The 14,288-nt window shown below is 41.6% G+C and overlaps 1 protein-coding gene across 5 annotated transcripts; it reads right to left on the bottom strand.

Annotated features, from left to right (window-relative positions):
* Window positions 1-5,972: 5,972 nt before the first annotated feature.
* prc1b (protein regulator of cytokinesis 1b) lies at window positions 5,973-14,251 on the bottom strand. 5 transcript variants are annotated; one of them, XM_040002862.1, is made up of 15 exons: window positions 13,974-14,251; window positions 13,620-13,752; window positions 11,542-11,664; window positions 11,032-11,265; window positions 10,660-10,830; window positions 10,422-10,571; window positions 10,165-10,312; window positions 9,951-10,087; window positions 8,839-8,934; window positions 8,601-8,747; window positions 8,406-8,519; window positions 8,201-8,314; window positions 7,549-7,731; window positions 7,384-7,418; window positions 5,973-6,453 (listed from the first exon to the last, which is right to left on the bottom strand). In XM_040002862.1, exons 1-15 carry the CDS (start codon window positions 13,982-13,984, stop codon window positions 6,405-6,407), a joined length of 1,845 nt encoding a protein of 614 aa, XP_039858796.1. In that variant the 5' UTR covers window positions 13,985-14,251; the 3' UTR covers window positions 5,973-6,404. The 5 variants fall into 5 exon arrangements, with proteins under 5 accessions (XP_039858796.1, XP_039858799.1, XP_039858797.1 ...); XM_040002865.1 differs by having other exon boundaries at window positions 7,626-7,731; window positions 13,974-13,984; XM_040002863.1 differs by lacking the exon at window positions 7,384-7,418 and having other exon boundaries at window positions 13,974-13,984.
* Between the last annotated feature and the right edge of the window lie 37 nt (window positions 14,252-14,288).

Raw genomic sequence — 14,288 nt, 5'->3', positions numbered from 1 at the left:
TCTTCTTTTAAGGTTAGGCTCAAAATGTGCCTTTTGTCAACCCATGCTTCAGTTATGCTGTCATAGTCTGTATTTGCTGGGGGACTTGCCATGATGCACGGAGCACTACTTCTCTTCTCTGTCTCTCACTCCCATCGTGTTTATATACTGTGCTGACTCAAATTTCAATGTTGAGGTTTTCCTGTAATGTTTAGGGCTTTTCCATTGTTTAATATTGTCATTCTATCATAAATTTAAAAAAAGATTTTCATTGTGTGGTTTATTCTTCATATAATTTGTAACACATACGAGTATATATGAATAACAGTCTATTAGCATCCTGAGATCCAGCACCCTCATTTGGAAATATTCCATTTAGTCTTTTCCTTATACATCATTCAAAACATTTATATTAAAATGTAAATCTTTTCATTTAAAAATGATGACTTTGCTTTATGGTGTCAAATAAAACTATTCTCACCATACTAGGACATTAAAAGATAAAATGGATGTAAGTAACGGCTTTGTACTCAAAGATTACGTTTAGTTTTTATCGTTATAAAGGCAGCTGTGCTGTGCAGCCTGGTGTGAGCTGAAAACATAATGCTATGGTTATGGTCGTCTTCTTTAGAGATGGTCCACATTTACAGGTGCATTTGATGCAGGATGTAGTTATAGTGCAATCACTAATGATTGGCTGCTTCTGGAAGAGGGCTGTGCAGGAGTGTCTAAAATTTGGGGCCTTTCTCCTTATTGACTCTCCCTGACGATGAGGCTTTACAGAAACACATACCATTGCTAAGCTAACTGCAGAGGATACCTACAATAAGGTGACTGTTCAAGCACACCTGACATGTGTCTGACCTTGTTTGATCTTAGACTGGACAAACATTGCTCCCCGGATGTCAGCGGGAAACAACTAACAGAACTGAACTTTGAAAAACCCTGTTTGTGTGTCACCAAATACCGTCTTAATATTTTTTTAGCAGAGAATGCAGTGGGTTAATCTTCAGATTTCTGGTCGGTTTGTCAAGATAGAGCCTCTTTGCAAAAGTGCTTCGATGATGTCTGCCCAGCCCAGTCCCACTGCCGACAAAGCGCAGGCACAGCTGCCATAACCCCCACAGTACACTGACTTCATTTACTGAGGTTATATTTGTCGGGTTTTTATTTCCTTATCTGTCCTACGTGTTTCAGTCAACAATTCTGAATTATAACTAACATTAAAAACACGTTTAAAGAGGAGAGCGAGCAAATAAATCCGATTAACAGCCGATCTTTGGGTTTTTGTTCAGTAATCAGCGTGACCTGCGTATAAACGCATAAAAGAAATAACGTTGGTGTTTCCGTCATGTAGGGGTGGGCGATAGAAACGATATACGATAGAAACAATATAAATTTGGCCAAAGATAGAGATTTTGACTATACCGCTCTATCGGGATAGCACATGTGATGATGTCATCAAGCTGCGCCTGTTTTGGTCAAAAGCATGGCAGTGTGGCTACAACCATTATCATCTGCAAATTATTCCGGGCGACAGTCATAGCAAAGAGATGAAGCACTTTTGAAATATGGGGAAAGCCAAAAACTGCGCTTCCTCCACTTCCGTAACATTGATTCATTAATGTTGAATTCTCTCGCAGCTGTTCTATTCCCATGTTGTTGCAGTATATTAATAACTAACCCTGTATTGTGGATGAATAATCTCAGTTGTTCTCCTGACTGAAGTTTGGCCCGTGTATAGCATCCTGCTATGCGATTGCATTTGTCCCTAACCACCAGAATCCCTCACGCTAACTTTTAATGAGTGGAAAAAAAGTTGTGGTTCATCCTCCAGCTTCACTGTGCTAATGTTATGCTAACATAGCTGTGTCGCTAGCAATCACGTAGCACAACATTATATACCAGGTAGCCCAACTTCAGTAACCCTGCAAATGCCACTGCTGTTTAGTTTTCTGTCTTCATTTATGTTGGAAGTGATAGCAGAGCTGTATATTTGAATTAGTTTCAAAAATCTCTCAGTCAGAACATGGCACCCCCAAAATGGTGCTTCAGCACCCCCAAAATGAATCAAAGCACCCCCAAAGATTTTTTACTCTTTTTTTTGACAATAGTTTTGCTGTTTGTGTGACACACTACTAAAAATATAAAAATCATTCAGTACTTGGTTGAGACGTAACATTTTAACAACAAAAGTATAGATAACCCCCTCCCACCACCCAAAAAATGGTTTGTTCCAGCTCGCCTCTCCCCTACTCTGGCTCTAGCGCTGTTGCTGCAAGAGCTATAGTAGCTGAGACACAGCTGAGTGGAGGTGTGAGCATCTGGCTTAAAACAGGACATATTAGCTGCATTTAACCTTCAGTTACTCTTTATAGAGTTAGGTAGGAGTCAGGCCATGTTTCTTTTTAGCTGAAAAACATTACACCAGGTAACCTGCAGTGTTGAAAACGTGTTTTCCGACTATGTTTGCTACCCTACAATCCATCCTGCTCTGTAGTAAAATCAGCTACATTTGACCGTCCTGTTGTCCAATGGGAGCACATTGACATTTATACAGACTATTTAAAATCTAAAACTTAACATTGTCTGTAGCCTGCTGCTGTTACCACTGTCCTGTTTGAAATGGAAAGAGAGAAGCTGGTTATTTTGTCATATGTGCCGATATGATACCCAGAAGCAACATTCAGGTAAAAGTGTAAGAACAAATGATCTGTCAATAAAGGATAATGTTGGATCAGTGTTTCAATATTAATATCTTTTATTAGATGTACATGTGGTTTGGTTATTTGCCTTTTGGTTGAAAGTACACTGAGAGAGGACTTTTTTTTTTACTAGTGATCTTAATAATTTTTTTTTTTTTCACATTAATGTAATTTTTTCATCTAATTGAATACAATCTATTTGTGTATGATTGTCAGTCCAAAGAGGGAAAGAGGTATGGGGGGAACGTGAGGAGAGAGTACAAGGTCAGGAAGAACCAGGTATGAAAACAGACAGGGAAGAGTGACAGGCAAAACAGAAACTGTTAACCTGCTTGAGAGACTTGACCACCAAAAGTGACAGATTTGCCAACCTCAAGGTGAGGTGACATAGTTTAAAATAAAATAAAAAATCTTCAGAGTCATAGTAGCATCTGAAGTAAAGAACCTTTCATACATTGTACCATAGGCAAAGTTGCCTCCATTTTTATAAAAAATTTTTATCAATATTTTGTACATTTGTACATTTCAAGGACTCTATTTTTGGAGTGTATTTTTATATATCTGTATTTTATTATACATACACTTTAAAAGTGAATCTCTGTCCAAAAAATGCACTCAGTTTACTTTTTACTCACTATGAGCATCATTCATTATTCTCCCGCAGTAATTAAGGTTAGGATATGTATTTTTTTTTTATTCCAATCCATTCTTCTTCTGCAGCATTTAAATAACCTTTATCAGATTTGATGGTTTTGTTACAGACTTTAAAAAAGTGTTTTGCTTTTCTTTCACAAATGTGGGGATTAAATTGTGTTAAAATGTACAAAACAGTGATGTCATGTTTTGTGATGAGGACCCAGGCAGAGAGAGACTTGATGAATTTAAGAATCTTATGATTTAATAAAGAAATTTGCAGACTTGCACAGAGACGGTAAAATTATGATGAGTGATAATGGAGATGAAGACAACAGACGACGAGGACAGGGAGGAACAGGGGTTTAAATGCACCAAGGAGACAGTCAGAGAGAACTCGGAACAACTGGAGACATTTAAGGATGCAGGGACTGACAGAGACAGGGAAGAAGTCTCATCTTGAAGTTTATCTTGCCTGGCTGGGCAGCTCTCTGGGTGCTCAGCACCCCCAAAGCTCTGATCCTAGAATCGCCCCTGCTTTCGGTTGTAAATAAAACAGCGAAGTAAACGTGACCCGACAGACAGAACCTGAGTGAATTAAGTCCAGCGTTTAACCACTGAGAGCTAAAACTCAGCTGAGGTTTCAAAGCTGTGTGCCGGTGATTGGACATCAGCCGCTGATAAAGTGGGTTCGCCTATAAAGTGCTCTGTAGGGAAACAAGCTCCAACAGCTCTGCGCTCGGGAAAAATACTAGGCGCCGACATTGCGTTATATCGAGCACAGTTAAACTGTGACTATCACCAGGTCACGTGGGCGTGTTTCTTTAACTAGCAGCAGGTGTTAAACAGCTGACAGGTGAGGAGGAGGATGCATGCAGGTAAACTGAGGGCCTGTTGAGCTGATCGCTGGTGTCGTAAGAAAAATGTCAGCTCGTTCTTTATGTTACAGAACCACAGAGACACAAGACCAGGCGGAAAGAGACGATTGTTTGGTGAAAATGAGAATCTGCGAATGCAACATGTGGAACACGGAGAGTGGAATATGTAAACAAACCGGTTAACCCCCCTTTCCCCCCAAAAAACAAACAGTGAAGCTGGAACACCGGGGCTGTGAGCTCGGTGCACTCTGTCAGCTGACTGTTAGCTGAGCACTTTTGCAAACATGTTCTGTCCACAACCTGACCAGATGTGTGAAGATTACGGCGCTACATTCGCGGCTAAAACACTATTAAAAGTGTAGCTGGTGACAGAAAACCGGGGTATTTCAAAACTTTACACCACCAACATTGCTGCCTGTGATTTGAAATGCATTCTGGGATACCTGGCTGCCCCAAGTTCACACAAGCAATCGATTATCTAAGATCGACCTGTTTTGACTTACTTTGCACGGCAACCAATCAAATGTTATAGAAGCTGCAGTGGCTGCGTTAACCCCCCCCCAGTTTGATGGGTGAGGCTGACAGATAAGATGATTTCAACGTGAGACATGAAGGGGACAATAGTGCCAAAATGAATTAATTAAATACATTATTAAATAATTAATTAAATGTGCCAATAATTAATTCATTATTTACAATTTTTATTTATTGCCACATTTAATTATTTAATGGTGTGTTTAATTAATTCATTATGTCAGTCCTGGCATTCCATACGAACCAACCAGAGCCTCTGATGTCAAACATGTTTGTGCTGCACACTGGCTAAACCTGTGAGAACCCTCTGAAAACTTTGGGGTTTGTGTGTCTTGATATGTTTTTAAAAATAATCTCCAAATGGGCTCCACAAAATGTTAGAGGGCGCCCTTTTTTTCCCCCCAACCAGTTTCTTTGTTGTCACATATTACACCCTTGTTGTTTTTCCTCCATCTACTCAGATACAAGAGTCTTTGAGTGAAAAATGTATTCATTTATTTTTCTTGCTTCCAAAATCAGCCGTGATATGACGTTTCTGTGATTTCAAACATGTAACCTAAAGCCCCTCTCAGACACTCATTCCTTTTCTCATAATCTGATGGCAGCATTTTTCAGCAGGAGTCATCACGGCAACTTTACCAGGATGGACCCATATGTGCAGATCTGAACGTGACACAAGCCTGAAACTGAAGCGCACAAAGACTTACACCTGCACACGTGCTAATCCTTAGTTTGCTCTGTTAATGAGAATAGTGGAGAAAACCAAACATTCAAAAGTTCAGTTGCACGTCACCAGAGACGTGACGGTGTCACGCATGTAGGCAAACATGGTGTGTGTAACACAGCTCTGTTACTATAGAGCAGGGGTGGGCAATTCCAGGCCTCGAGGGCCGGTGTCTTGCAGGTTTTAGATCTCACCTTGGGTCAACACACCTGAATCACATGATTAATTCGTTACCAGGCCTCTGGAGAACTGCAGGAGCTAATTTAGCCATTTAAATCAGCTGTGTTGGTTCAAGGACATCTAAAACCTGCAGGGACACCGGCCCTCGAAGCCTGGAGTTGCCCACCCCTGCTATAGAGGGTTTGTCTGAATGAAGCCATGAAAAATGTGTCACTGAAACCTTTTCATGTCCAAAAATGGGCTTTAAAGTCCTGACAGCCTGAAATCTTTATGAATTAGCTTAAAAAACACAAACAGCATAGAGACATATATACAGAAACATTTAGGAGAAAAAAAAAAAAAAAAGACTGAGGGAACAGTGTGAGTCTGTGAAATTACACTAATCGCAGCAATATATTTTCTAAACAAAGTGCAATACATTCATCATACATATATGGCCTGCAGCCCCAGATTGCATAACTTTATAAAGCTAAACTTCTTATTCAACTGTTTCTCTAAAAAACAACAATGTGCAGTATAAGATATGGACAATACTATTAGAATAACTGTAAAATTATACAGCCAAAGTAGTGTTGGTTTGACTGTTCTCAGTGACAGGCAAACATCAAAAAGCTTCCTCAGGCTTTGCTCTCAAACATTTAACACATAATATATTAATGCCTTCATTTACATGGACAAGCAGATCGCTGTGAAAGGTAGTGACACTTGTTGAATGAGACCTCAACTTTAACCAATCAGAGCGGAGAGGTCAAAGGTTGGTGGTGGTGGAGTTCAGGATGCCGTGCTGGATCTTGGCGTCAGAGGCCTTGGACAGGTCTCGCTGTGGAAAAACGAGCAGGCGTGAGCGTGACGTCACATACGTGTGCGGGCCGTTGGAGAAGACAAGACACACACACACTGTTAGTGTAAATCAGACAATCACAGAGATATTAAAGTGCTGCTCATGTAAGTAGTGCTAGCAGCAACAGCAGTGCAGATGAATAAAGGTGTCTAAACACTGAACTTGCATTAGCCGTCGCTGACATGTCGGCACACCCAACAACGGTTAATGGTGACATTTTGGAGAACCTTCAGTGACGATGGCAGCAAAAGCCAATCACAGAAGCCCAAATAGAGCCTCGTTTAGCTGTTAGTATGAGCTTAGCTAGCTGCTCTCACATGTACGTGCTTCCTCTGTGGACAGGGTCATGATTGTGGATTTGTTTAGTTTGCTTGTGCTGTCACAGTGAAGACTTGATGAAATAAAGTAAACTCAAAGCAGCTTTGGATTATTTACAGTCTAAAATAAATCTTTATTCACGTCACACTGCTCTTCGTGGAGCCCCTCAGTTGGACAGTGCGTTTCAGCTCCTTCGAGCCAAATCTCTTCTGATCCGATAAACAGAAAAGTTGAACAGGAGATGGACGGGAGCTCCTGCGCTCACAGTCACTAATGTAGACCCCACAGCTCCACACTAAGGAGGTTCCCCGTCTATGACATGCAGCGCAAAGAAACCTTCTGATACAGAGGGCTCAGAAGCTCATGAAGCCTTGATTCACATCCACTATATCAACGATTAGTAAATTAACACAGTGTCTGAGTAACCCACTGTTAATCTATGCTACCCATAAATCTGTGCCATCACGTTTAAGAAAGTTAATTGCTAATTTTATCTTTAAGGTGATTTCTGTCTTTGGTTTGAAGCATGCAGTTAGAGCAGATTAAGGCGATTAGTTAGGATTATGCAAAGTTTCAGGACTTTAAACACACCTTGATTGAACAGATTCAGTGCTGACCAAGTCCCTCTAAAATACAAATATACATCATAAGCATTATCGTGTACTTCATCCTTGACTTTATGCTTTAAAATGTTATTGCACAGAAACAGAGGGACCAAAATAATAAAGACATGCAGAGACAAAAGTGTTAAATTACCACAAACTCTGAATATGTGCTGGCAACAGAGGCCATGCTGAAGTTACGCTGTGGACTAGCAGGAGTCAGCAACGCACCCCTCAGAGGGCTGCTGCCCTTCAGCTGGGCCTCATTCTCTTTGTTGCATCCCTGCAGTCTCGGGTGGGGGGGTTTACAGCCCCCCGGTGTCCGCACTGCCAGGGTCTGATGGAGGAGGACAGAGTCACATCAGAGAAATACAGAGTTGTTGCTTCTTTACACCAACTCACTCAATTCCCCAAAGCACTGATAAATACACTGTTTGTACTTTAATTCATTCGAACAGAATATTTTTAAATCATGAAAGGTTTCTGCACCACTGAGACGAAAAATAAGACAACACGTGTAAACGTCCTAAAGCATTTATAGGCATACTCTGCTGATAAGTAAAATATAACAGTCGCACAACACGATGCAACTATGGTACATTTTAGCATGAAGCAGTAAAATAGACAGGTTATAATAAGTTAGGCAATTGGTGTCTATATCGAGCTGATGGATCAATTTGACCACTTTGTGTTTAACTGACTCCAAAGACAAACCAGGAAAAACATCTAACATATTTTACGTCCGAGGCTCAAATATCAGTGAGCATGCTTTCGATGTGAACAAGTTTCCCAAAAATCAAGCCAACCTTGTTTGCTGAGAGGGGAGGGCGCGGCGCCGGCGAGCGGCAGACAGTCCCACCATAGACAGAGCGCATTGTGCTGTTAGAGGTGCCACTAGAGATGCTGGAGGTCGCATTACCCTGATAAGAGAGACGAAGCAGGGTCAGTGCTGCAGAGACGGCGGCTTAATTACAGCAAGAATCAAAACCCCGACTACAAGCTGACATTTACCATCTTTCGTGATTTATTTGGGGTGGCGGTGCCCAGGAACCTGCGCTTGGTTGGGGTTCGTACTGCGGTTCCGTACAACATGTCCTCCTCCGTTTGTTTGCTTTTCTTAATGTGCTGCAGAGATTGTGGAAAGACGAATCATCAGCACCCTTAGCAAACACCGTGGGTAAGCTTTTAATACAAACACACTCTTACCCTCTCCAGCTTCTCCTTCTCCTTCTCTATTCGGTGCAGCTCCCACTGCTCCTCCACGTACTGCAGAAACTTCTGGCCGTTTACTTGAAAGTCTCGACCCTGCTCCTGTTCCCACGTGTCGATCTGGGCTTTTAATCTCTTTTCAATCTTTAAAAAGGAAAGACACGCGCGCGCACACACACGCGATTAATGCTACAGGATATTATCAGCTCAGGAAAGAGGTGGCTTTGCTCTTTACCTTTGGCAGGCTTTTAAGCAGGTCAGATCTCTGTTTCTCCTCTTTGAGAAGATTTCCTCCTCTGTTAGTGAACCTCGATGGATCTGTTGCTTTTTTCTGAAGAAAAGAAAGAAAGTGAAAGAAATGGAGATGGACCTGGAAGCAGCATTACCAAATAGAACATGTTCATTAAGGGAGTGACAAATGTTTCCAAATGAATTCAGAAAATGTTCATTTAAAGTGATGAAACATGGATATTCATGTTTTATTTGTATGAACTTTTCCTGCCACACATGTTCATAATCTGTATAACAGATTTATAATTAAAAACAATTATCTGAGTGAGATTTAAGACCAGTCACAGCACATACAGAGGTCCATAAATATTTTGAGACAACTTGTTTCTAATGTTGGTTCTGTACATCACCACAGTGAATTTTAAATGAAACTATTCAGATGCAGATCAAGTGCAGACTTTCAGCTTAAATTCAGTGGGTTGAACAAAAAGACTGGATAAAAATGTGACCAAATAAAGCATTTTAACACAACCCCTTCATTTCAGGGGCTCAAAGGTCATTGGATAAACTAATAGTTGCTTGTAAACTGTTTGCTGGCTTTGACAGCCTGAAGTCTTGAACATCCCCAGATGCTGGTTTCCTCCTTTTTAAAGCTCTGCCAGGCCTTTACTGCAGCGCGTTTCACTTCCTGTTTGTTTGTGAAGTTTAGTCTTCAACAAGTAAAACGCTCAGTTGGGTTAAGATCAGCTGACTGACTTGGCCAATAAAGAATATTCCTCTTCTTTGCATTAATAAACTGCTGGCTTGCTTTGGCTGTATGTTCTGGCTTGTGGTCCATCTGTTAAACTGATGATATATGATATAACGGAGGAATCGCACACACCTGCCGATGGTCCCTTTTAAAAAAAAAAAAAAAAAAAAAAAAAAAAAAAAAAAAAAAAAAAACACCACGTGGAGGAGCTTCAGCTCCTAAACACGTCAGAGACTCTAGAATGAAAGCTGAGAGTCTACACATCGTGTCCATGATCTAACTATAATTCAAATGTTTCAGTAGACATAAAACAACCTAATTTTGTGTCAGTGTTATACATGGACGTAGCTTCCTGTCAAACTCACCTCTAGCTCCAGGAAGAGTCTCCAGCTTTGCTCCCACTGCTGAACCCCTTCAAAAAGCTCTTTGTGATCCTCATAATGCTGCTTCAAGCGCTGGATCTCAGCATCGTGCAGACTTAACAGATCTTCAGTAAAGTCCTCTAAAACAATCAGTCAGCTTCAGTTTAAAAAACTGAACAAAAGGCTAAATGAATGTGTGACAAACAAGAAAACCCACCACTAAAATATGGTGTGAAAGCCTGCCGCTGGTCTGTGCTGAGGAAGCACTTCTCCCAGAAGACAGCGATCTCAGAGCGGATGGCATCTATGACATTGCGGATGTTCTGCAGTTTGAGCTCCTCGAGACGCTGGACTTCTGTTTGTAACTGAGGAGGACAAATAAAGATCAAACAACACGGAAAAACAGCAGCCACAGAACTGGAACTCACAGCTGTCCACAAAGAACAGGAAAAATAATCTGCAGCATCTTCTCACCGCGTCCAAATTCCTCTTCTTGGACGTGACCATGTGTTGGCTGAAAGCCTCCCTTTCCTCCTGTGGAACCTGCAGTCTGTCCCACAGCTGCTGGATCTTCTCTCTGTGACTCTCACACATGGCCTCGTTCTCTGCCTTGTGTTCCTCAAGCTGCAAGATCAACACAGCATCAGTTAGCAACTCAACAGGTTGGGCTGAAATGACGATTTATGCAAAAAAGAAAAAGGATTCTGCTCACCTGGCAAAGAAGCAGTTTGAGTGATGTAATGTTGTCTCTAGAGAGGCAAAAAGAGTCCTCATCCTCACAGACCACGTCCTTCTCAAAGCTGGTTTCGGGGACACGGTCCAGCTCCTCCATGTATAAAATGATCTGCTTTTTGAGCTCCGTGAACTCAGCGTGTCGCTTCACCTGGAAACATGAAGCAGTCAAAATGTGACGTAACAAAGAGGAAAAAACAAAACCTGCTCTTCAAACAGTGCTGCACCCAGACTGATCTCAGCCTGTCCAGTGACATCTCTCCTGCTTGTAGCAGTGTTCAACCCACAGTTTCTCTTCATGCAGCCACATTAATGTTCTGTTAGAGGTGTGGTTTGAACTACGAGGTCCTACCCTCTCTTCGTTCTGGTTGGCGATGTGCTGGTGGAAGTTGTCCAGTGTTTCCAGTGAGGGGACGGAGTCGGGAGCGATGCCATACGGCACAGAGCACAGGACGTCGCACAGGTCCTGGTCCTGCTCCAGCAGAGCCTTCAGCTGCTGCATCCGCCGAGCCTTCTCCTTTATCAGGGCCTCCACCTGTGTGCGGATGTTCTTCTCTTGCTGGAGCATGCTGATGCCAGCCTCTTCCTTAATATGCAAACAAATTTAACAGCAAAAAGTTTTTTTTTTAAGTTTTTTTTTTTTAAAGTCACTAAATTGTCATTAAAGACATCAGCTGGTAACTACAGTGACTGACAGGCATGAAGTTAGAAATGGTTTTACAGCAAAAGGAGGAAGCAGGTTAGGCTTGTTGAATATCAATGATATAATCAGTCATTTGCCAAGGAGGATGCTCGATGACGTGTAATTAAATGTTTGATTCAGTTTCCAGTTAAACACGTTGAGATGGAAACGCGCTGTTACCTCGAACACGGGCAGCTGAAGCTCCAAGCAGAGTTTCTCCATTTCTGTTTTGCATGTCTGAAAGCTAAGGATGAGCCTCTTTTTCAGAGATTCCTCTTCTTGAATCATCATGTCTAATAAATTCTGTTGGAGAAACGCAGCAAATCAAACAGGAGTTTAGTGTAAATATCAAAATTCTCTTCAACAGCTGATCACGGGAGGTTACTGTAATTATTTAGGAAACAGTCATTTCAATTTCCATTTCAGTTCATGAAATCCAGATATAATCGGCAACAAAGACTTTGGTGGTTAGCATACTGCTCCTTGTAAAGGTAAACCAAAGAGCTAGCACAGTTCTTCGTTTTAAAATGCACATTAGGATAGCAACAACTTACCCAAACTATGGTATCTGTTTAGATATTAGTTCTGATGTTTCTACTGAAATAAGGGGGATAAAATAAATTTTGAACAATCACCAATTCTAGTTGGGACTGAATCAGCTGATATTAATTTGCACTGAGTGGCAAAAATTGCTTTCAGTCCTGATGCACTTCTGCTGGTGTCATGACTTTCCTTGGCTTTGAATTCTTTGCATGTGTGGATTGGACAGGTTGTTACTGACTTCTGGTGAAAACTTTATGTCAATAGCACAGAAATATATTTACTTCCAGATGCATCTGATCTGCAGACAACTTTAACTCTATTGTAGTTTTTAGACTATAATAGGCATCACTACAGTGGCTATCAGCTTTCTTTCTGAAGCGGAGCTTTCAACTCTGAACAAACTCATAAAATGTTGTGTTTCATGGGTCACATGACTCCTCTCCCACACAAAATGAGCTGCATGTCTACTCCAATCAGATGATGACAAAATGATCATCTATAAAGAATCTGAAAAAAAAATATAAACAGTAAAATGTAACAGTGTTGCAAAAGATCAAGCAATGGATGCTGCAGCAACCTGACGATGCAGCACACAGAGCAGTGAAATAAACTCTCAGTGCTGCTGTTTATTTCTAAGGTTAGTGCTGCACACATTATAACAGTGAAACACTAAATGTTACCACAGCATAATGAAGGAGACGCTTTACTTTGTAGTCAGATCAGCAACAAACTGATGTTGCTGACTGAACAGGCAGAGGTGATGCGCCCTGCGCTCTAGTGGCTGCAGCTGCAGTGTAAAAGCCATCTGCTGCGACCGGGTGAGGTATTAATATCAGAGCTGTAAATATTTTCCACTGCCAAAGATCTCTTAGTAACAAGCCTTGCCACTCTACAGTCATATTGAAATATTTCTGAGCACTTGTTCAGGCAGATATTTTGAAGCGTTGTCTAAATTAGGGTTGTCCAAACTCCCCTGATGTCAGCAAGTCAAAAAAAGAGCATGAGATAGCAAAGGGTGAACATCACAGAGAACTTGTCATTGACAAAGAGCACAGCTGTTCCACAAAGATGTAAGAGACAGGTTTTTCTTTTTGCCACAGTGATGCACACGTAACGTCTACAGAGTTCACGAAGTGTTTATAATAATAAAAAAAAAAAAAAAAAAGCAAACACACAATTTACATTTCTTTTAAAGGAATGCACTCATGTTTCTTAAGAGGTCTCATGTTGCACTCTTCTGTTCTGCAAATGGATGATTCATTAAGTGTGACCGTTTTTATCCACCGAAGATCAAACTGAGCAGCATGTAAACAACAGATAATTCGAACAGAAAAACTACAATCTGATGACAAACTGCTCACAGGTGTGATGACTTTGCCCAAACACAAGGCTTTAAAAAGCCCCTCCCCCGGGAAGTTTACCTTCTCCCACTACCTTTGCTGTTGCAGATTTTCCGGATTCTTTGAATGTCTCCAGTCGCGTTTCGCCCATAATGAATGCAAGCATCAATCCCATCCTTCTTTATTGCTGTCATTCAGATTTACACTCACCCAAAGCACCCTGCACCATCCTACACCATGATAGGACCCAGACTCCGTGAAACACCACTAGCCTAAAACTTAAACCCGGTCACAATCCAGAAGGTGCATTTGAGTCACTGACACATCAGCAGTGATCAGAGGTTACACATACTGTTACATGTGAAATGGTCTCACCTTTATGTGACTTTTGACTACGTTAGTTCTCTGTAGTCTCTGGTCCTCCGGGATGCCGATCTCCTCCCAAATGTCCTTCAGGTGGCACAGCGCTTTATTCAGGCACGACACAGCCTCCGCTGCGAGTACCTCGCTAAAAACAAACGCAGGAGACACCGTCGTTTATTAATACAAGATTCACAAGCTATCGATAATCCAGCCGTTCGTAACATTATAACAACAGGATTTTTGTGGAACACGCACACATCAATTACGAACTGCCTTTGACATTAGCTAACAGTAAGCTGCTAAGAGCCCAATATATAGTTTACAAACACTGACTCCACTGCGAGAAACAAAGAGACTTAAACATACCTTTTCCTCATCGTTAAATTCCAGAGCCCGTTACAATTACAGATAAAAACCGTTTAAAACACCTGTGGAAAAGTCAAGCCTCAGACGGCCGCTTCTCTCCTGCGCCCAGTCCGTTTGTACACAGTTCAAAATACGCGACTCGCAGCGTCCCGCTCTCCGATTGGCCCGTGCTGCCAGTGCGCTCGTTTTGTTACACCACATCGGGCCGCCAGGGTTTCTTCTACCCATTGCATGCAATGAACTGCACGTCGTCAAGAAAACAAACGCAACGATCGCACGGACGGTGCGCTGACGTCACGTAGTAGAACAGAAGAA

This window comes from Simochromis diagramma, unplaced genomic scaffold (assembly GCF_900408965.1).
Source record: "Simochromis diagramma unplaced genomic scaffold, fSimDia1.1 OVJJ01000457.1, whole genome shotgun sequence".
Lineage (NCBI taxonomy): Eukaryota > Metazoa > Chordata > Actinopteri > Cichliformes > Cichlidae > Simochromis > Simochromis diagramma.
This window is presented reverse-complemented; position numbering and strand designations above follow the sequence as displayed.